This window comes from Salvelinus namaycush, chromosome 15, assembly GCF_016432855.1.
Source record: "Salvelinus namaycush isolate Seneca chromosome 15, SaNama_1.0, whole genome shotgun sequence".
Taxonomy (NCBI): domain Eukaryota; kingdom Metazoa; phylum Chordata; class Actinopteri; order Salmoniformes; family Salmonidae; genus Salvelinus; species Salvelinus namaycush.
Window position 1 is genome coordinate 10971757 of NC_052321.1, and position 24051 is coordinate 10995807.

At 41.9% G+C, this 24051-nt stretch overlaps 1 protein-coding gene across 1 annotated transcript; it reads left to right on the plus strand.

Annotated features, from left to right (window-relative positions):
• The first annotated feature begins 18060 nt into the window (after positions 1–18060).
• Positions 18061–23713, plus strand: LOC120060183 (radical S-adenosyl methionine domain-containing protein 2-like). The gene is made up of 6 exons (XM_039009315.1): positions 18061–18664; positions 18822–18983; positions 19849–20078; positions 20229–20378; positions 22168–22200; positions 22703–23713. The coding sequence occupies exons 1-6, from the start codon at positions 18319–18321 to the stop codon at positions 22865–22867; spliced, it is 1086 nt and encodes a 361-aa protein (XP_038865243.1). The 5' UTR covers positions 18061–18318; the 3' UTR covers positions 22868–23713.
• Positions 23714–24051: the final 338 nt, after the last annotated feature.

Below are 24051 nucleotides of genomic sequence, written 5' to 3' on the forward strand. Positions count from 1 at the left end.
TCTCTCTCTCTCGCAGTTTCCACAGTCTGCGACAAAGGTGGTGAGAGAGCGAGATTGAAATGTGATCTATACGCACAGTTCCAGGTCATTTGATAAATTGTACTCATTAAACATGTACATGTAGCTCAGCACCTTGGCAGCCAGTAAACATGCTGCCTCATTGTATACAGAAGTTATAGTGTAATAATTGAGTACAAGTTTCATGTATGTGGTGGAGTTTTGAGTGTGCAAACATTAACATTAGTCATTGATTCATATTGTGCAGTATTCTTTGGAGATCTCTGTTACTCTGTGCACTGTAATTTCTTATCCTCTCTCTCTGAAAGCAATCTGCCCAACCAACCACTGTGGTAGTAGCAGCGTCTTACAGAGGATTAATCAGAGAGGAGTCTCTCCCCTGACACTGTTACAAGAATCTGGGATCAGGTTGCTCTACTTTTATTTAGGTGTAGTGGTGGATGTTTAAATATTTTCGCTATCTGAGAGCTTAGTTTGTTTTGACCTCGCCATCAGGGTGGCTTGTCTCACAGACACTCAAAAGAGAGAGAGAGAGAGAGAGAGGGAGAGCGAGAGAAGGAGAGAGAGCGAAAAAGAGAGAGACAGACAGAGAGGGAAAAAAAGAGCGAGGGAGAGGGAGAGAGAGAGAGAGGGAAAGAGATCAACAGTATCCAAACAAGTAGCGAGCTCCTCTGCTTTCTGGTGACGGTTGACACTGATGAATTTGGAGACATGCCTAAGCATTAATGGCACTGAAACAAAAATAAACCATCTCCAAGTATAAAATGAGACACACACACAGCTGCGGAGGAGAGAAGACGGCAGGGTTGTCTTTGATTTATCCCTCTGGGAGAGGCAGGACGATATGTGAGGAAAGGAGAAGAAAAAACTCCACAGTGCACAGGGAACATTCGCTACTCACCACAGGAAATCAATTTATTTGAGAGGGCAGCCTGAACTAAAAATAGGGAGCCCCTAACAATACGCAGAATTAATTGCCCAGATTTTGTAGAGAGAGCGCAAGAACACGGAGAAGACTCAAGAGAGCCAAAGTTTATTCTCTGTCTTGTTTTTGTGTCTGTGTTATGGAAATATTAGTGCAGTCGGTCTGTCATGTTTTTGTTTAGTGTTTTTCTACTTGTCTGCTGATATCAGAGCTGTAGCGAAGACTTCCTCATTTGACAGTAAAAGAGGATGTGTGTATGCCTGTCCGTCTGTGTGCAAGCGTGTGTGTGTGTGTGTGTGTGTGAGCACTGTGTGTAAATGCCTGTGTGCATGTGTGTGAGGGAACACTGTCTGTGTGTGGGGCCTAAAGTGAGCCGATGTGAAGCTTTAAATGAGATCTCACAGCGTGTTTAAATATTTAACAATGCCTGGTGTAGCCCCTCCAACAGCCGACAGGGAAGTCAACCGGCGAGGTTTCATTCCATTACCCCCCACCATCCATCCCCACAAAATATGAAAACTAGACTAGGTCTGGAAATGAGATTGGTATTTATCATATGCACCAACCCTCTACCTGAGAAATGATATGTACACAGAGCTGTAGGTAAAGTGATGAATTATGCATTCAGAAATGTCAAATTAGCTTTTTCATGTGAAAGATATTCAAATGTGTTGAGAAAGGAAAAGAGGTTAACTGAGAATTGGCCTGAAAGGACTATATGTACAGCGTAAATGCACTGTCATAAAGAGTCATAAAGTAGGACCAAAATCTAGAAACCCCCAAAAAATGTTGTAATTTACAGTACAATATCAAGACACACTTGTTTCTATCCTTCAATCAATGTCAAAACACTGTCCCTTGATCCACTGCTTCACTATTTGTCTCTCCATATTGAAGTGTGAAGTTTGGAGGAGCTGTCCCCCACTGATCCCGTTGGTGCTAGGGGGGGGCTGCTGCTGCCACCCTCCCACTGTGTTCAGAGGGCAGAGTGGGGGAGGAGGGGGAGAGAGAAGGGGGAGGCAGGGCCTACCTGCCAGCTGGAGGAGTCTGAGGAGAGCTGGAGGATTGTGGAGCCACCGAAGGAGTCCCCCCTCCCTGTTCCAGCCTCACTTCCACCTTACCCAGACAGACAGAGCCCATCCCTGCCTGTCTGCATGGGCCAACCCCACCCCTTTCACCACCCCACGACTCAGTCTCCATATCACTTCATCTGGCAGCCAAGTCACACTCAGTGGAAGGGCCCATGCCATGGCACCAGACTTCCCCCTCTCCCTCCCCTACTACCACCCCCATGTCCTCCCACTCCCCTCCAAGCCCTGCTGCCCCCATCCCTCCTCTCCACACCACACTCATTATTCATGTTCTGAGGGACAGCTTTCATTTGATCTATTACTTAGAATGGGACCAGGGCTGCTGTGCTGCCGCGTCCCGCCTGGATCTTTCATTATTTCAGGGAGGGTTTTCTCCGGCTGGGTCTCTGTTGTGCAGATGAAATATTGAAGGGAGTAGTGTAGTGGAAAGGGCCTCCATGCAGGGTGAGGTAAGGGCCAATGCTGGGCTATAGCTGTTCTTCTCAGACAGACCTCTACTTCCTTTATCCAGAAGGTGGGCACTGAGCTTCACCTTGATCTTAACCCTTCAGTGTGCTACCTTCATGGATTGATAATGTCCCCTTGAATGTACTTCTTAACTTCTTTCTCAAACAAAAGTTAGACTTTTTTTGTTGTTATAGTGCCATCTTGTTTGGATTGTTTGCACTTAATGCTGACATGTGTCAGCCCTCATTTACATGCATTTACCGGATCGGTCTGTCAACATTTACCGGATCGGTCTGTCAACATTTACCGGAATGGTCTGTCAACATTTACCGGACCGGTCTGTCAACATTTACCGGATCGGTCTGTCAACATTTACCGGAATGGTCTGTCAACATTTACCGGACCGGTCTGTCAACATTTACCGGATCGGTCTGTCAACATTTACCGGACCGGTCTGTCAACATTTACCGGACCGGTCTGTCAACATTTACCGGACCGGTCTGTCAACATTTACCGGACCGGTCTGTCAACATTTACCGGACCGGTCTGTCAATATTGCAGAGGAAAGAATGGGCAATTGGTTTGGCCCATTTGGCAAAGGACTATGTTCACCTTGACAAAGTACCAGGCCTTCAACTAATAAAAATAACAGTTCTTAATTGGACATTGAGCTGTATGGTTGCTTTGGTATACCGAGTTGAAGTGGATCATTATTTGTTTACTGGTTAAAATCTTCATTATCTAAACAGTCGTAAACTACACCTGCCATAACGACTACTGTATTGTGTTTTTAATGCATGTACGATGTATGTGTTTGGGTGCAGATGTAGGATCTTAATTTGATCACCTAGTTGCAGGAGAACTGTCATGCAATACAGGACATTATTTTACTGCATTTGTGGATTTTTAAAACCTGTATTTTAGGTTTAAAAAGGCTTCTGAAGTTTGTGATTTCCACTTTAAATTTCAGACTTGAATTCCCTTATGAAACATGTATCAACCCCTACAGTTAATTATAATCCACATAATAATTCACATTTCCTGTTTCTGCAGGATTATTCTCCTGTTGTAGCAAACTGCCTCAAATTTAGATCCTACAACTGTGGGACTTCATTAAGCCTTAGGGTAGAACATTTAGTTACGTCACTCTGAAATGTTCTGCTGTGAAGAATGAAAAGACATTATCACATTTGTCTAAGAAACATGTTAGACATGGTGCTGGTACCACATAACTTGACCGTTCTGCCTCGAGCCTATGGTACATGATGCCAAAGTAGAGATTGGCCCGTGGCATTACTGGCACAAGTCACTCTGCTTTCCTACAACATCATTTTAGTGTACTCTTGAGACACTGTGTTGCAAATTTTTACATTTTAGATTTAAAAGGAATGTCTATAAAGAGCTTTTTCTCTGAGTAACTGCTTAAATTCAAGAAACTTTTAGTCAGACTTACAGTAAATAAGTGGAAACCATACCATGTCTACACCCTAGTGATACTGTATATAAAATGCATGGATGCTGATACATTTCTCACTTCATCAGGATTTTAGCCAAGGACATTCAATTTTCACTCCTTGTAAAACCAATTGATTTGGCCTTTTCCAGACACCCTTGGCTTATTTGAATCATTTCAACAAACAACGTAATTCCATGGATATATGATATGTCCCTAATGATAGAACCTCTCGGGCCACTGGAAACAGTGAGTTACAGTAATTGGAAGAAGAGGCCCATGCATGTGGCTTGTGCTGTGCTGGAGCAAGGAATGACATTGATATAGAGTGCTCCATTAATTGCCATATGAATAAGGTCCACAGCCGTTGCCTCTCTGCTGATGCATCACTGTAGAAGAGATGGGTCACTCTGTCTTCTCCGGCCCATAGCCTTGCCAAGCTCATAATTACTAAAACCTCTAATTAATCTTCCCATCACTGGCCAAATACAGCTTCCTACTATATAAATGAGTTAATGTACCTGTATGTGTTTAAGTGTGGGTGGGTGTGTGCATGGGTGATAGAGAGAGAGAGAGAGAGAGAGAGAGAGAGAGAGAGAGAGAGAGAGAGAGATGGTTGTCTTGTGTTTTAATTCCTGGGTCTATATCGATACTTCAAAAGGAAAACACAGAACTAGCTGTGGCGGCCTGTTTAAATGAAATAGAAGTGATTGATGAAAATACAAACCCTCCCTTTCATTTCCTGAATTTCAGGTCTAATAAAAATGGTTGTCACTGCGGGCAGTCTGGCTGCATATCCCTAAGTATCGCTACTGACGGATTACAAGGGCATTCATAATAACGTATCTCCTCAGCTCACTGATGGCAGTCGGACAGAATAGGACATGTCGTGACACTCTGGTCGGGGTCTTGGCTCTGTGCGTGTGTGCGTGTGCATGCATGCTTGTGTGTGTGTGAGAGTGTGTAGTACTGGCCCTTTGCCATATAAGGCTTATCCCCAGTCCAGACACTCTACACCAAGGTTCTCCAATGCTGTTCCTGGAGAGCTACCGTCCTGTAGCTTTTCACTCCAACCCTAATCTAGCGCACCTGATTCTACTAATTAGCTAGTTGATAAGCTGAATCCGGTTAGTTACAACTGGGATTGTAGCAAAAACCTACTAGGGGGTACTCCTCCAGGAACGGGGTTGGAGATCCCTGGTCTACACCCTGCTATTTTCTCACTAGCCCTGCATGTCTGTGTCAAATCAATGGCACTCTACTACCACCTAGTGAAACACAATGGAACAGCAGCCACCCGGGGCAAGACTGGGAGAGGAGGAAAGGAGCTGTTCACAAGTGGCATTTGTCCCTAATTAAAAGCAGAACTTGTTGGAGCACTTGGTCTGCAAAAGGACTGTAATCCACAGTGACGCAGGCAAAGCCCGCAATCTGGTGGCAAGCCTCCTCCACTCTGCAGACGAAGTGAATAAGCAATTACAGTATGTCCCACAAATCACCACAGCACTTACAAACTGGATCAGCAGTACTTTTGAGATGGTATACCAAATGAATTGTTTTTCCTGATCACATGACCCTACCTGGAAAAATGAAACACTCAGGGCCCTTAGGATGAGTAATGCTGTAAAACGATGGTCACATTGGTTTTCTATACTTGTATGTCCATTTTAGACTGCAAATGTATATGCCTTTGCCTAGTCCATCTATATAATGTAATATATTTCACACAATAAGTACCAAAACATATGGCAGCCCAAGTGGACATTGAGCAACAGTAAGAACGATAGTCTCCAAGATTATAGCACACAATCATTATGCCAGGGGTACGGACAGGTGATGGACTGAGTCCCAGAGTCCAGACTGTCAACAGTGATCAACAGTGGTCTTCCTTGAGGATAATGACTGCTGGTTGAACATCTGGTGAGCCCATGTAGAAAGCATTCGTCCCAAATGGCACCCTATTCCCTATATAGTCCACTAATGTTGACCAGAGCCCTGCTCATAAGTAGTGCACTCTGTAGGGAATAGGGTGCCATTTGGGATGAAGCCCATGATGTCAGTGGGGAGGATGAATGAAAGTTGTCATCGACCAGTCTGACTAGTAGCAGTGTGTTTAGACCAGCTTAATGAAGCAGACCAGCTCAGCAACTAATCACTTGTTCTTTCCTCGTCAGCTGGTTGCCCTAGGGATGGAAAATGATTGTAAAATGTTTGATGGGTCAGACTTAAGACTGAGCAGACCTGACATACTCACTCAATGAGGTACAGCTGTGTGTGTTGTGTGTGTTGTGTGTGTGTGTGTGTGTGTGTGTGTGTGTGTGTGTGTGTGTGTGTGTGTGTGTGTGTGTGTGTGTGTGTGTGTGTGTGTGTGTGTGTGTGTGTGTGTGTGTGTGTGTGTGTGTGTGTGTGTGTGCACATATACAAACCACGGTTAGTTCTGCTCATCTCACCATTTCAATACAGCAGTGTGTAAGGTACTGTATGTCAATAAACGGCTGTAAAGTCTCTGTTCCCAGTATCTATACACACAGTGCATTGAAGCAGTGCGTACTGTGTCAATACATTGGAGTTGAATGTGCTTTGTCTATTTACTGTAATTAAATAATATGTACTACTGAACAGTTGAAGTCGGAAGTTTACATACCCCTTCGCCAAATACATTTTTCACAATTCCTGACATTTAATCCTAGTACAAATTCCCTGTTTTAGGTCAGTTAGGATCACCACTTTATTTTAAGAATGTGAAATGTCAGAATAATAGGAGAGAGAATTATTTATTTCAGCTTTTATTTCATTCATCACATTCCCAGTGGGTCAGAAGTTTACATACACTCAATTAGTATTTGGTAGCATTGCCTTTAAATTGTTTAACTTGGGTCAAACGTTTCGGGTAGCCTTCCACAAGCTTCCCACAATAAGTTGGGTGAATTTTGGCCCATTCCACCTGACAGAGCTGGTGTAACTGAGTCAGGTTTGTAGGCCTCCTTGCTCGCACACGCGCTTTCAGTTCTGCCTACAAATCTTCTATAGGATTGAGGTCAGGGCTTTGTGATGGCCACTTCAATACCTTGACTTTGTTGTCCTTAAGCCATTTTGCCACAACTTTGTAAGTATGCTTGGGGTCACTGTCCATTTGAAAGACCTATTTGACACAAAGCTTTAACTTCCTGACTGATGTCTTGAGATGTTGCTTCAATATATCCACATAATTTTCCATCCTCATGATGCCATCTATTTTGTGAAGTGCACCAGTCCCTCCTGCAGCAAAGCACCCCCACAACATGATGCTGCCACCCCTGTGCTTCACGGTTGGGATGGTGTTCTTCAGCTTGCAAGCCTCCCCCTTTTTCCTCCAAACATAACGATGGTCATTATGGCCAAACAGTTCTATTTTTGTTTCATCAGACGAGAGGACATTTCTCCAAAAAGTAAAATCTTTGTCCCCATGTGGAGTTGCAAACTGTGGTCTGGCTATTTTATGGCGGTTTTGGAGCAGTGTCTTCTTCCTTGCTGAGCGGCCGTTCAGGTTATGTCGATATATGACTCGTTTTACTGTGGATATAGATATTTTGTACCTGTTTCCTCCAGCCTCTTCACAAGGTCCTTTGTTGTTGTTCTGGGATTTGATTTGCATTTTTCGCACCAAGGTACGTTCATCTCTAGGAGACAGAACTCATCTCCTTCCTGAGCGGTATGATGGCTGCGTGGTCCCATGGTGTTTAAACTTGCGTACTATTGTTTTTACAGATGAACGTGGTACCTTCAGGCGTTTGTAAATTGCTCCCAAGGATGAACCAGACGTGTGGAGGTCTACAATTGTTTTTCTGAGGTCTTGGCTGATTTCTTTTGATTTTCCCATGCTGTCAAGCAAAGAGGCGCACCTCCAATAGGTGCACCTCCATTTGACTCAAATGATGTCAATTAGCCTAACAGAAGCTTCTAAAGCCATGACATCATTTTCTGGAATTTTCCAAGCTGTTTAAAGGCACAGTCAACTTAGTGTATGTAAACTTCTGACCCACTGGAATTGTGATACAGTGAATTATAAGTGAAATAATCTGTCTGTAAACAATTGTTGGAAAAATGACTTGTGTCATGCACAAAGTAGATGTCCTAACCGACCTGCCAAAACTATAGTTTGTTAACAAGATATTTGTGGAGTGGTTGAAAAACGAGTTGTAATGACTCCAACCTAAGTGTATGTAAACTTCTGACTTCAAAAATGGAGGAGGCGGGTGGCAGCGGGTGGAGGTAGGGATCTGGTCGGTCTGCCCAATATAAAGGATCAAAACTGGCGGAGGAATAAAAATAGCATAAATAGGAAAGTATACTAGTTTCATTTGAGGACCAGGATGTTGACAACTGTGCCACACATATTGTAAATAGTTGGGAAGAGATTTTTGATGTACCGATTCCATGGGTATGAGTTGATATATAAAACAACGCAAGATTCAACACTTCGTGCTTTTCAGCTAAAATTATAATATAAAATTCTTGCCACCAACAAAATGTTTAATATTTGGGGCTTAAAATCATCGAAGCTCTGCAGATTTTGTTGTGAGGATACATAATCAATAGACCATTTATTTTGGTATTGCCCTCAGGTAGCCTGTTTCTGGTCTCAGGTTCAGGAATGGCTGAAAATGCATAGCCTTGATCTAAAATTGACCCTAGAAATAGTACTGTTAGGAGATCTGGAGAGACCGGGTCAGTCAATTACTAATATACTAATACTCTTAGTAAAAGTATTTATCTTCAACACGCAATCTGTAGATTCTAATAGATTAGATAGATTGAAATTGTACGTTAAACATCATAGCATAGTTGAAAGATATGTGTTGCGTAGAAACACGAAGTGGGTGGCCAGCAGAGATAGATGGGATGGGCTGAGGGAAGCTGAGGGTTGGTATGTGGAATTGGAGACAAGTGGGAGTGGAGTTGCTGTGTGAGAGAATGATGGTCAAAAGATAAAGGGAAAAAAAGTCTAAATAAAAGATAATTAAAGTACATTTGAATGACACTAAGTGGCAGGGTTTTTAGAACTAATGCTGGTTTGCCTGAGGCTGATGCCGTGCAGGTGTTTGTACACATGCATATACACACACTCAGTCAAATAAACACATACAAGAACACACACATACATGTAATAGTGCCAGACATGCACACAAACATATAACGTAGGCATTGCTGTTATGATTTCAGTTAACCTTGATGTCTTTTGTTTTAAATGTATTATTTTGTGATTATTTTTTTTGCATTGTTGTTTGCTGTTTTCTTCTGTCTTTTCCTTTTTTCTCTTGAGTTCATTCTCTTGGTTGTTGGTGCATTGGGGGGTTCTTGGGGGTGGGGAATGGAATTCATTGTATTTTTAATTTTTTTCTTCCGGGCGGGGGGGGACTGTGGGAGGTCTAGAATGGTTGAGGGACAGCTATTGGGGAACTGTGGGGGGATTTTGGAGGGTTCGGGTTTCACAAGATTGTGATCATGAAAAAGGAAACTATGACATATATTTTATATCACTATCATGCACACGCACCCTCACACATATAAGGATGGCTCTGTTGCGGAAATACTGATACATGTTTGATAGTGTCTTGATGCTGTATTGTTTGTCCGTCATGTTCTAATAGTTTAATGTTACCCATTCCTTGTGTTTATTGTAATAAATAATAATATATAAAAATTAAAAAAAGATTTAACTTCCGACTTCAACTGTACGTCTACTCACATCAGTGCAGTAGTGTCAGCTTTGCTGTATCATACTCTGTTACAGTTGTCAACTGAAGTACAGTTTGGTCTGAAGTACAGTTTGGTCTGAATTTCAGTAATCTTACTCTTTTGGTTGAAGTAGATGAGGGATAGATGAAGAGGAGACACTGTAGGAAGGTTGGACACAGGGATCAAACCCCGGCCTCTGGGGGTCAACATGTGTTACCACTAAGAGTGTGAATGTTTAAACATTCAAATATTTTAACTAAATTGGGATAATTTAAGTTAAGAAAAATCAGGACATACAAAAAAAATCAAAATAATCCCTAACCAATGAAATCCAATTGTCACAAAACCTATTACTTTCTGTGTTATAGCCAATAGGCTATAAAGGCCTTGGAAAGTTGTGTAATTCAAATAAAACCAGAGAGGAAGAGGCAGGCTTTAGGCTACTTGGTGAATTTGCAAGTCATGCAAGACAAAAATTGCGAGATGCAGATTACCAACACATATGAGCACGTTTCTGCCTGCCCTCTTCTCTCCCTCCCGCTGGCCTGCTCTGTCTCTTTGCTAATGATGCAAGTGTGTGTTCAGTCTTCGGTCTGTTGCACGTAGAATGTCCTAGCCTATTCATGTCAGCGGGATAGAGAGGATCTTTGAGCCAGTCTAGCGAGCACGGTGTAACCTACTCTTTATTTTTGCCTCATAATATGAAATTACACTACACTACCGGTAGTCTTTATTGCCCTCCAAATAATCCATGATAATCGAAAATTTCAATAAGCATTTCTCTACGGCTGGCTGCCCCAGTCCCGGCCAACTGCCCCCCCCCCCCCCCCCCCCGCAGCTACTTGCCCGAGCCTCCCCAGCTTCTCCTTCACCCAAATCCAGATAGCTGATGTTCTGAAAGAGCTACAAAATCTGGACCCGTACAAATCAGTTGGGCTAGACAATCTGGACCCTCTACTTCTAAAACCATCCGCCGCCATTGTTGCAACGCCTAATACCAGTCTGTTCAACCTCTCTTTCATATCGTCTGAGATCCCTAAAGATTGGAAAGCTGCAGCGGTCACCCCCCTCTTCAAAGGGGGTGACACTCTAGACCCAAACTGTTATAGACCTATATCCATCCTGCCCTGCCTCTCTAAAGTCTTCGAAAGCCAAGTTAATAAACAGATCACTGACCATTTCGAATCCCACCGTACCTTCTCCGCTGTGCAATCCGGTTTCCGAGCTGGTCATGGGTGCACCTCAGCCACGCTCATGGTACCAAACAATATTATAACCGCCATCGATAAAAGACAGTACTGTGCAGCCGTCTTCATTGACCTGGCCAAGGCTTTCGACTCTGTCAATCACCGTATTCTTATCGGCAGACTCAATAGCCTTGGTTTCTCAAATGATTGCCTCTCCTGGTTCACCAACTACTTCTCAGACAGAGTTCAGTGTGTCAAATCGGAAGGCCTGTTGTCCGGACCTCTGGCAGTCTCTATGGGGGTACCACAGGGTTCAATTCTCGGGCCGACTCTTTTCTCTGTATATATCAAAGATGTCGCTCTTGCTGCGGGTGATTCCCTGATACACCTCTACGCAGACGACACCATTCTGTATACATCTGGCCCATCTTTGGACACTGTGTTAACTAACCTCCAAACGAGCTTCAATGCCATACAACACTCCTTTTTGTGGCCTCCATCTGCTCTTAAATGCTAGTAAAACCAAATGCATGCTTATCAACCGTTCGCTGCCCGCACCCGCCTGCCCGACTAGCATTACTACCCTGGATGGTTCTGACCTAGAATATGTGGACAACTACAAACACCTAGGTGTCTGGCTAGACTGTGAACTCTCCTTCCAGACTCATATTAAACATCTCCAATCCAAAATCAAATCTTGAATCGGCTTTCTATTTCACAACAAAGCCTCCTTCACTCACGCCGCCAAACTTACCCTAGTAAAACTGACTATCCTACCGATCCTCGACTTCGGCGATGTCATCTACAAAATAGCTTCCAATACTCTACTCAGCAAACTGGATGCAGTCTATCACAGTGCCATCCGTTTTGTTACCAAAGCCCCTTATACCACCCACCACAGCGACCTGTATGCTCTAGTCGGCTGGCCCTCACTACATATTCGTCGCCAGACCCACTGGCTCCAGGTCATCTATAAGTCTATGCTAGGTAAAGCTCCGCCTTATCTCAGCTCACTGGTCACGATAACAACACCCACCCGTAGGACGCGCTCCAGCAGGTATATCTCACTGTTCATCCCCAAAGCCAACACCTCCTTTGGCCGCCTTTCCTTCCAGTTCTCTGCTGCCAGTGACTGAAACGAGTTGCAAAAATCGCTGAAGCTGGAGACTTATATTTCCCTCGCTAACTTTAAACATCAGCTATCTGAGCAGCTAACCAATCGCTGCAGCTGTACATAGTCCATCTGTAAATAGCCCACCCAATCTACCTACCTCATCCCCATATTGTTTTATTTACTTTTCTGCTCTTTTGCACACCAGTATCTCTACTTGCACATCATCATCTGCTCATTTATCACTCCAGTGTTAATCTGCTAAATTGTAATTATTTCGCTACTAAGGCCTATTTATTGCCTACCTCCTCACGACATTTGCACACACTGTATATAGACTTTCTTTTTTTCTATTGTGTTATTGACTGTACGCTTGTTTATTCCATGTGTAACTCTGTGTTGTTGTTTGTGTCGCACTGCTTTGCTTTATCTTGGCCAAGTCGCAGTTGTAAATGAGAACTTGTTCTCAACTAGCTTACCTGGTTAAATAAAGGTGAAATAAAACAATAAAAATGGATTACCATTTTCAGACATATTGGAATGTGGCCCCTTGAAAGTGACTCGGCTACAGCATATCTGTTTGTCTGTCTGTTAGGGTAGGCTACACTACGGATTTTTAAATGCTGACACGAAACCTTCTCTGGAGATATGAATGGGCATTTTACATGTCAGTAAAGGAATGAGGTTGCTGAAGCGGGACAAACAATCATCACTAGACGACCAGCACTGCCAATCAAATAATCTTGAGCTGCTGCTCGCAGTTTGTCTCCCTGCTGTCTGGGCAGAGACCAATCTCTCCTAAAAAAGCACTTTAAAGTTAGTTAAATACCGTGATTTACCAAGACATTTAGTAGAAATAAAACACAGCTAGCTACCATACCATAAAATACGTAATAGAAAGCAACACAGCAGCACATCAATCAGCGATGTTTATTGTTGTCAGAGAAACAATACAGAACATTTAATGCCAGAGCAGAATTCTATTGTGACTTGTTTTTTTGTCCAGGGCCATAACTTGGGTTTGAGTTTTAGTGAGGTCCGGAAGGGATGGGTATCTATAAGCAACTATTTACCAGTTGTGCACTCATTCTCCGAGAGTCGTTTTTTGTTTGTTTGGGAGAAGTCTGTAGACACGACAGGAGTCTCCAGATGGTTTTAAAATTGCCTTTTGTCTGGCATCTCGCAAACACACTTTCAGCAGCATCTCAAGTTGACTACTGAGCCGACTGTGAGCTGGGGTAGTTCCTTTCTCAGGCCCTTGGCCACTACCACGAGACGGCAAGAGGTGCATTTGCTGCTAAAAAGGCAAATCCGGGAGGCTAATTCGGGGGACACAGGTTAACATAATGAACAAACCACTGTTTATGATTCCACTCATTCGCAGAGGTAGACGCGATTAGAACTCAGTCAGATTGAGAATATAAGCATTCTGAGCTTTGATCAACGCTGGGAGAAATATTTACTAGCAATTGATTTTATTTTTGTACAAAACATATATTTTGAATTATTATTTATTTTTTCAAATTATACAACATTAAAGAGGTCCGGAACTCAGTGTGCTCATTTGTAGTTACTGCCATGACCGCCATGGCTATGGCATAGGCTGCTCTGTTGTGCCACAGTGCCAGTACCTGGGAGAATGGAGAGTATAGGGAAGTAGTGGGTTATAGTGAGCCTCAAAGACCAGCGACTATGCCTGGTGACTACTTGTGGTGTTTGGTGGTTATTGACAGCTATGTTTACCAACTTCAGGTTTCAGTTCATTCCAGTTAAATAGCAGAAAACAAATAATTCACTCGACATTCATTCCGGCTTTAGACTATGGTGATATGGTCTATACACGAATGCAGCTGCCACAGTATTGAAGCCTTTGCAATACGCTTAAATACGGGTGATAGGTTTAGTACACATCACCACATTCTATATCAGAAAGTAGGCTGGCCCTCTCTTAAGGCTCGTAGATCAAGGCGCTGCTCTCGTTTTGTTACTAAAGGCCTCTTGTGCAAACTTCTGCCGTACCTTACTTCATTGTTAAATTACTCCAGACCTGATCACAGGGATGGCCAACTCAGGGTAACCCTTCAGGCTCCACTGAGTTAAGTAGATCTGTATCTAGTTTGTTTTTGCACCTTACTTGTTGAATGATCTCCAGAGCTCTCGAAGGTTGGATGTCTCTGTGCCACTAGGACAGTTCAGACAGCTGATTGATGACTTTTACTGAGGAATGTGTTTGTTTTCATGATGTGTTTTGTAAGTTACTTTTCTTAAATTGCTTGTGTCATATTTTACGTTTTTATTGCGTTGGAATTGTGAATATGATTGTGTGCAGGGCTCCCTTGCAAGAGGCCTTGGTCTCAATGTGATTCCCTGATTAAATACATTTTAATAAAATAGTGACATAATATGAGCCAGTGTAAGGACAAATTCCTACATATGGGGAGCACTTCAATTTTTTTAATAAATGATCCATTAATGTCATTGAACAACGTGAACAATGCACATGATCCCTACCATACAGAAACAATAACATATCTTTCAGAAAGAATAACATATCCCAACTCATCAAACTTTATCCAACACCAAAACTATTTGATGCTGTCCTCACCTGTCTACAATGACAGGTGCTTGTTTGGCCTCCTGGCCTACCTGTCCAGCTGTCAGGTAATTCCAAAGGGTGTAGAAAGCCCTGCGGATGAGGGGAGGGAGAGGGGGGGCTCAGCATCGAAGCGGGCCCTCCATGGGGACAGAGCCTGGGGAGGGTACTCCAGGGCCTCCTTCAGCGGTTTTACCAGAGGAGGAGTGAGAAGAGAGAACTGAAGCATTGGAACTGACTGAAAGACCACTCAGAATTGTATGTCCTGATTACTGTGACAACATTCAGTATTGTATGTCCTGATTACTGTGACAACATTCAGAATTGTATGTCCTGATTACTGTGACAACATTCAGTATTGTATGTCCTGATTACTGTGACAGCATTCAGTATTGTATGTCCTGATTACTGTGACAACATTCAGAATTGTATGTCCTTATTACTGTGACAACATTCAGTATTGTATGTCCTGATTACTGTGACAACATTCAGAATTGTATGTCCTTATTACTGTGACAGCATTCAGTATTGTATGTCCTGATTACTGTGACAACATTCAGAATTGTATGTCCTTATTACTGTGACAACATTCAGTATTGTATGTCCTGATTACTGTGACAACATTCAGAATTGTATGTCCTTATTACTGTGACAGCATTCAGTATTGTATGTCCTGATTACTGTGACAGCATTCAGTATTGTATGTCCTGATTACTGTGACAACATTCAGAATTGTATGTCCTTATTACTGTGACAGCATTCAGTATTGTATGTCCTGATTACTGTGACAACATTCAGTATTGTATGTCCTGATTACTGTGACAACATTCAGAATTGTATGTCCTTATTACTGTGACAGCATTCAGTATTGTATGTCCTGATTACTGTGACAGCATTCAGTATTGTATGTCCTGATTACTGTGACAACATTCAGAATTGTATGTCCTTATTACTGTGACAGCATTCAGTATTGTATGTCCTGATTACTGTGATGACATTCTGATTAATAGGACGAGGAGTGTTCCCTGATCAGCATGTGAGCTGACCTGGGAAAACTCCTGGCCCTACTGATAACCCTACAGTAAATAGAATTGCTCGGACAATAGTGAAGTAGTGATGATGTTAATCTGTAGCATCTAATCCCTCTATGACCGTAAAAGGAAAGATCCAGCACTGCCTTGGACTTTGGGAGGATGTCACCACACTGCAGACGAGAAGCAAAGGAGATAGAGATACAGAGATTCAGTTTCAGTAAGCCCAGTTTGAATATCATGTTATTCTTCTGTCCACCACTGGAGTGTGACATTGCTGGGCTTTTGTTCATGTTATTCCTCTGTTCATGTTATTCCTCTGTCACACAGTATACATGCCTATACTATATATATGTATTGTTTACTATATAATGACAACTACTCAAATACATGGCACCATATGCCAACTGATTTGAAACATGAACGTTTCACTGTTCAAACCTGTTGTAGAACTTTGTAGGCATCCTCAAAACTGTGGAACATATCAGAGTTGATGATGTTGAGTTGAAGGATGACACTCCGGCTTTTCAGCAGGTTAGCCTGTCCTCTCCCAGCACAAATAGAAGCATACATATGCTGCTTTCAAGACAACTGGGAACTCTAAAATAACCGAGGTCTAATTATGAAGTTGGTGATCTTCAGGTCGGAATGTTGGAGCTCTAGAAAGATGTCAGAGTTTCCGACTTGGAATTCAGAGTTAAATGACCGTTAAAAACTGTTTTTCCCAGTCGCAGCTCGTATTTTTCTTGTTGAGTTCCCAGTTGTCTTGAACACACTAAAGTCGGAAGTCCGAGATGTCTGGGTTCGAAGTTGCTTTGAACATGGCAATAGACTGGGTCATTATGAAACAGCTTGCCCAATAATCCTTCAGTCACTGAGGACTTAGATGCGTAGGGTACCGGGGGATAACTAGCCCCATAGGGTAACTGCCCTCCCCCCTGGTAATTCACATTAAGACCATAAGATGTCACCAAATGATTTCCCCAACACTTTCCTTGGCTGCCACTGCTATTGCTCAACAAAATGTCCTCTTTGTCATCACAACTTTTGGAGATATAAAAATAAAATAAAGTTGTTGATATATTCCAATGAAGTTAGATCTATAATTGGGGGCAACCCCCCCTTATGGTTATGAATGTGTTTCTACCTGCCATATAGACAATGACTAGCCCAATTAGCACTAGTTTGTACTAACTTGCTAGCTGACAACTTCACTAGCAGTAAATGCTAGCCAGTTAGCATAAGCTGCTAGGAGTGCTAGCTAGCAACCTTACTACCAGATCGATCGTCTGAGATAAAATATGTTAAAAAAATAACATAACTTAATAGGGTTAGAAATGTATCCACTAGTGACTGATATCTGATGTTACACTTTTGTGAAACCTTATGCCATAATATCATAATATTCAGGTAACTGGCACCACTGGGGGACAGTTATCCCACGGGGGTGGCAGTTACCCCAGTTCTAAAAAAAAAAAAAAAAAAAAAAAAAAACGTCCCTTTTCTAAAAACAGCATTTTATGAAATATCTAAAAAAGTGTAAACTGTAGCCATTTATTTGCCTTTATAGTTTATTAGCCTAAGCAATACCTTCATCCACATACCATTTTTTCCAAACCTTTGCTTTTTTGTGTCAGAAATTAGACATTGTTTTAGAAAATATTTTGGAAATTATCATTTGATGACAGTATCTTTCACATTAGGCTGAAATGCTGACATTTCAAAACCTTACATTTGGTAACCCTTATGATAGTATTATTTTCAGTCCTCCATAAACCTTTGCTCTTTGAATTGTGTTATCGCTGTGGACATGGAGTGGGTAGCATCTTTCATCAGAAGCGAGGACATTTCTGAACATTTGTGGCACCTAGTTGCAATGCTTGGCTTGTAGTGCGAAATAGATTGGGTCAGATTTCGTATCGAACTAAACTGCTAACGCATTAAAATACCAACCACTAACCAAACCGGGACATTATGCGTCTTGCAATCTTTAATCAAACGCCGAGCAAAGTGCATTTCAGCTGAATCACAACTCACGCGCACGGCTAATGATTTTGGAAACTGAGGGGGAAATGAAACTTGAAGTGCTGGACAAGCAAACCGAAACTTTAGCCAATGTGAAACTTGATGCAATGTCGTACGGAGATAATGGTACGTTCATGTCATGTCGGAAACTGGGACCTACGAATTATGCCGCGTGCTTGACCTAGTCTGAACTAGGAAACTCGTAAATGTCCGACTTGCTATCTAGTTGTAGTTATACACATGCTACCTTCAACGAATTAGCAAGTCGAACATTTCAGAGTTTACTAGTTCCGACTAGCATTTGAACGCGGCATTAAAAGTAATGATTTGTATTGAGTTTCCTATTGTTTGATTCGGATACTTTCCAAATGGAAAACCTTGGATCCGACTCTTCTGTTATGTTACAAGGTCGGACATTACCGGGTTTCCGACAGGACATGAACGCGGCATAAGTGCGCCTGTAGCTGTCACGTTCTGTTCGATGCCGTCACATACAGAGGATCAACTCATTTGCATGGAACTTTAGGATATGACAGCCTTTTTTCATGTAGGCATGTAGGACTGCATATGAATAAGGTTATGATTTTATATTCAACATTGTAACTTTCGTTTTCCTTATTTGCAAATAGAAACTGTTTTGACCAAACGTCATGAGACGCGTCACTTAGGCTATTGCGGTAAAAAGGGATTCAAGCTAAACCTACATCAGAAGTTTCAACATGACAGATAGGTTAAGACTAGCAATGTCGTTCTCTACTCAAGTCGTGTTTGTGAAGATGTCCCTGCAGCTTTGCATAAGTAACATCCAGCATATCTTAACAACTGTCCTGGCATGGATAGGTGTGCGCGGTCCGCAGTTGCGGTTGACATCTACAGGAAAAGTCAATCTAGTGAAGGTGTTGCAAAAGAATATATCTCAAACAGCGACAACTCCGAGCAGTGTCAATTATCATTTTACTCGACAGTGCAATTATAAGTGCGGTTTTTGTTTCCACACGGCAAAAACGTCTTTTGTCCTGCCCATTGAGGAAGCAAAGAGAGGTTTACAGCTTCTGAAGCAATCAGGTAAATTTGTCAAAATTAGCCTATGTATTTATGATATCGCAAAATCCCTATATACATTCACATGACATGTTATTACATTATTATTACAGACTATTTCTGTCTAATACTTTTTTTATTCAATGTTTAGAATTCTGAATTTCATATTATTTTTTTGCAGGACTGGAAAAGATTAACTTCTCTGGTGGAGAGCCTTTCTTACAGGACAGAGGTGATTTCTTGGGTAAATTAGTCCAGTACTGCAAACAAGACCTCCATCTCCCAAGTGTCAGTATTGTCAGCAATGGCAGCCTGATCAGAGAGAAGTGGTTCCAGAAATATGGTAAGATGGTTTTCATTTGAAATAAATAGTACCAACATTACGCTACTGGTCGTTATTATATCGAACAGCCACCATAAACACACAGTCTTGAGTCACAGAGTTTCTAAACCCAGAGGCGCAACATCGCAAGACTTCCGCGAACGCTTGCGAAACAGACTAAACAGACCAGGTCGGGGTTTAGTCAATTAGATAAATGAACAATTCTAAAGGCACAACCTAGATTCGAGCCAATGTGTACTTAAGTAGTTGAACATGTTATTACTCCAGCCTCGTGAAAGTGTCAAACTGACACGTTTTAATTTTCTTCAAAAACAACTTTATATCGAAGGATCGTCGAAACGCACATGCGCAGTTTGGCGCGTGACGATCGTTAGACACGATGACGTGTATCTACTAAGAGCCTTGCTAGCCGACATTGCCATGACGTCACCTACAAGTGCAATCGGGGATTTCTATTGGAGAAGCAGTTTTAGCCAATCTTCATACTTTACTGTCTTTGCTTGAATCTTCATTATTCTCATGCAAAGTCTGGTAAATAAGTTCATTTTATTCACACTAGATGTCAGCACCGGGTTAATTTTGATATGAGGTCACACACTCAGAGAAACCTTTCACTCTTTGAAATGTTTCCCAGTTGAGTTATAAAATGTAGGACACATTTTCAAATGCATGATTTGATCATCACAGTGTTATTAAAAACTACTTGTTGATTTTTATCTCAATAAATGTTGACTATCACATGTTCTAGGCTATGTCATAATTTGTATGTCTGGATGTTAATACATTTTGAATACATGGGTGTTTCAAAATACAATTCTTTGAGATTATGTCAGTTTTAAAATCAGAACTCTCCTTGTCCTCACAGGCCAATACCTGGACATTCTGGCCATTTCCTGTGACAGCTTTGATGAGGACACCAACCAGACTATAGGCAGAGCCCAGGGCAGGAAGAGCCACCTTGACAACCTCTTCAAAGTCCGGGAGTGGTGCCGGGACTACAAAGTGGCGTTCAAAATCAACTCTGTGATCAACACCTTCAATGTGGATGAAGACATGAGAGAAAACATTTCTGAACTCAACCCTGTACGCTGGAAGGTAAGGGTGTTCCAATGCATTTACATTACTCACCAGTAATGCTGTATCTGTGAATAGTGGTTTCTTCTCCTATCAGAGATGTAAGAAATTAGTTGTATGGCCTTGACTTTGTGTGTGTGTGTGTGTGTGTGTGTGTGTGTGTGTGTCTAGGTGTTCCAGTGTCTACTGATCGATGGGGAGAATGCTGGGGAGAACAGTCTGAGGGAGGCAAAGAGGTTTGTCATCAGCGATCAGCAGTTTCAGGACTTTCTGGATAGACACAGCACCATCAGCTGCCTGGTACCTGAATCCAATCAGAAGGTATGGGACTGGATGATTCAACAACTACTATTCCTTGTAGTTTCAGAATGCTATTAATGTGTAGAGTAGGCCTAATGTAATCTACTAACTCAATTAATCACGTACAGAGCATTCGGAAAGTATTCAGACCCCTTCCCTTTTTCCACATTTTGTTAGGTTACAGCCTCATTCTAAAATGGATTCAATAATTTCCCCCCCTCACCTACACACAATAACCCATAATGACAAAACGAAAACAGGTTTTTAGAAAATAAATACCTTATTTACATAAGTATTCCGACCTTTTGCTATGAGACTCAAAATTGAGTTCAGGTGCATCCTGTTTCCATTGATCATCCTTGAGATGTTTCTTCAACTTGATTGGAGTCCATCTGTGGTAAATTTAATTGATTGAACATGATTTGGAAAGTCACACATCTGTCTATATAATGTCCCACGGTTGACAGTGCATGTCAGAGCAAAAACCAAGTTATGAGGTCAAAGGAACTGTCCTAGAGCTCAGAGACTGGATTGTGTCGAGGCACAGATCTGGGGAAGGGTACCAAAAAAAAAATGTCTGCAGCATTGAAGGTCCCTAAGAATACAGTGGCCTCCATCATTCTTGAATGGAAGAGGTTTGGAACCACCAAGACTCTTCCTAGAGTTGGCCGCCCGGCCAAACTGAGCAGTCGGGTAGAAGGGCCTTGGTCAGAGAGGTGACCAAGAACCCAATGGTCACTCTGACAGAGCTCCAGACTTCCTCTGTAGAGATGGGAAAACCTTCCAGAAGGACAACCATCTCTGCAGCACTTCACCAATCAGGCCTTTATGGTAGAGTGGCCGGATGGAAACCACACCTCAGTAAAAGGCACATGACAGCCTACTTGGAATTTGCCAAAAGGCACCTAAAGACTCTCAGACCATGAGAAACAAGATTCTCTGGTCTGATTAAACCAAGATTGAACTCTTTGTCCGGAATGCCAAGTGTCACGTCTGGAGGAAACCTGGCACCATCCCAACGATGAAGCATGGTGGTGGCAGCATCATGCTGTGGGGATGTTTTTAGCGTCAAGGACTGGGGGACTAGTCAGGATTGAGGGAAAGATGAACGGAGTAAAGTACAGAGAGATCCTTGATGAAAACCTGCTCCAGAGCGCTCAGGACCTCAGACTAGAGCAAAGGTTCACCTTCCAACAGGACAACGACCCTGAGCGCACAGCCAAGACAATGCAGGAGTGGCTTCGGTACAAGTCTCTGAATGTCCTTGAGTGGCCCAGCCATAGCCATGACTTAAACCCAAGCAAACATCTCTGGAGAGACCTGAAAATAGCTGTGACCCTCCCCATCCAACCTGACAGAGCTTGAGAGGATCTGCAGAGAAGAATGGGAGAAACTCCCCAAATACAGGTGTGCCAAGCTTGTAGCGTAAGACACAAGAAGACTCAAGGCAATAATCACTGCCAAAGCTGCTTCAACAAAGTCCTGAGTAAAGGGTCTGAAAACTTATATAAATGTGATTTTTCATTTTATTTTATACATTTGCAAAATAATCTAAAAACCTGTTTTTGCATCATCATTACGGTGTATTGTGTGTAGATTGATGAGGATTGATTTAATCCATTTTAGAATAAGGCTGTAACGTAACAAAATGTGGAAAAAGTCAATGGGTCTGAATACTTTCCGAATGCACTGTATATCAGACCTATCAGACGCAATATTGTCCACAAAAAAAAACGATAGTCTGTGACAATATTGTACATAATACAGAATAGTTGTGACATTAACATGTTTCTTTGTCTTCTCTTGTCAGATGAGAGATTCCTACCTCATCCTGGATGAATATGTAAGTCCTTTTCATCAATCTGTTATTTTACGTGATACACACTCTACATTCCAAGTCTTAGCAAGCCCTTTAAAGTAGACAGTCCTTATCCATCAGTCCTCATCCATCAATCCTCATCCATCAGTCTTCATCCATCAGAACTATTGAACAGCCATCTAAATGCTCTCATCGATTGAGATGTAAAGACATGCACCTTCCCATATTAAGTCCCAGAGTAGTCTATGGCTTCAATCTTTAATCAGGGGATTTACAGGCTTTGAGATGGGTGAAAGGAGATGTGGATTTGCAGATATTTCTGTTAGTATTAGACATGAGGTTTCATAGTAGTGAATTACTTTGATAATGAACCACCGTGTTAAGATTCTCTTTTCTGACCCGTTGGTAACACTTCATAATAACTTTCATTAATAAGCCTTTATAAATGCTTATACATTCTTTATAAATGATTATACATTTTCTAAATGCTTATGAATTATATGTTTTGATGTGCTTTTCTTTTTAGATGCGTTTCCTGGATTGCAGAGAGGGGAGGAAGGATCCATCCAAGTCCATCCTTGATGTTGGCGTGGAGGAGGCCATTCAGTTCAGTGGCTTTGACGAGAAGATGTTCCTAAAGAGAGGAGGGAAATATGTATGGAGCAAAGCTGACATGCGGCTAGAGTGGTGATCCACACATTGTAATCAATTCCACTTTTTGTTTGTACTTGTGTGTGTGTTTTTATTTGTATAGACAGTTGTATTTAATGGATAATATAAATAGGAAAACAAATAAAATAATAACAGTAGGCTACACCAACATTAGTTTCCATTCATACAAAGTGTCGGGTAAATTGCCACAGTAGATTTGCTGTGGTAAGCCAGGAAATACTTTTATTGTATGGAATGCTTGTCAAATAGATAAATTGCCCTTAGTTCAAAAAGGGACTACGTTGTTCTGATGATAATACCAACCAGAGGGCGAACATGCTACTAAGGTAGCACCAACATCGTTTAGGGAGTGGTAATGAGGTGACCAATAATGGTTGCAGTTGAGATCAGCTGTGTGGGCGAATTTAGAACATATTGATAGCTGGTGATAATCTAGTGACGTCGATGGTTGCAATAGACCCCTTGTTATTTGATTATATTCCAATACATTCTTTAGGCTATCCATTAGCCTATCCATTCTCACATAATGAAAGATGTGAAAACCGATAACAGTTTCCCTGGCTGAGCTAATGAGATCATTTGGGCCATCAGTTGATTGACAGCTAATTGAACAGCTTGTTGAACAGCTGATTTCACCATCCCCACTCCTGCAACTCGTGCCAACCCTGTCTCTTTAATCGTGCGATAATGATTTGGTCATTATCATTCAAGAATCTGGCACTTTGCCGCAACCATGTGTTAAAGTTCAAATCTTCCTCCCACTGCTAAATGGCATATTATTAGGGCTATATCGTCATCATACTGAATCATATGATCATTATATTAAACAAGCCTATTATTCTTCTTTATTAAATTGACAGTCACACTCCTTTTGTAATTTTTTTGCTTTCATTGAAGAGATAGAACAGTGTTGGAAAGACGGGGAAGATAGCGGGAGGCGGAGACAATGGGCAGTGGGCCAGATTCGAACCCATGCCGACTCTGGCATGTGTCTGGACAACACAATCTCACACGCAAATATGTTCGAAAAGTATTTAATTCAGATTTCGTGCGTTTTTCTGTGGCTTAATTCTTGTGAAAATACACATTTTTGTGTGACTTAATTCATAGGAAAATACATTTTTGGCAGGCAAACTCGGGAACAATCTTTTGAAAGCATTCTGTTTTTCAACATTGTGTTGGGTATAATTACATTGATGTATC

Coding starts and splice junctions, on each gene's coding strand:
- LOC120060183 (XM_039009315.1), top strand. CDS start 18,319: ATGACAGATAGGTTAAGACTAGCAATGTCGTTCTCTACTCAAGTCGTG. Junction 20,379..22,167: donor TACCTGAATCCAATCAGAAG/GTATGGGACTGG, acceptor TTCTCTTGTCAG/ATGAGAGATTCCTACCTCAT. Junction 22,201..22,702: donor ACCTCATCCTGGATGAATAT/GTAAGTCCTTTT, acceptor TTTTCTTTTTAG/ATGCGTTTCCTGGATTGCAG.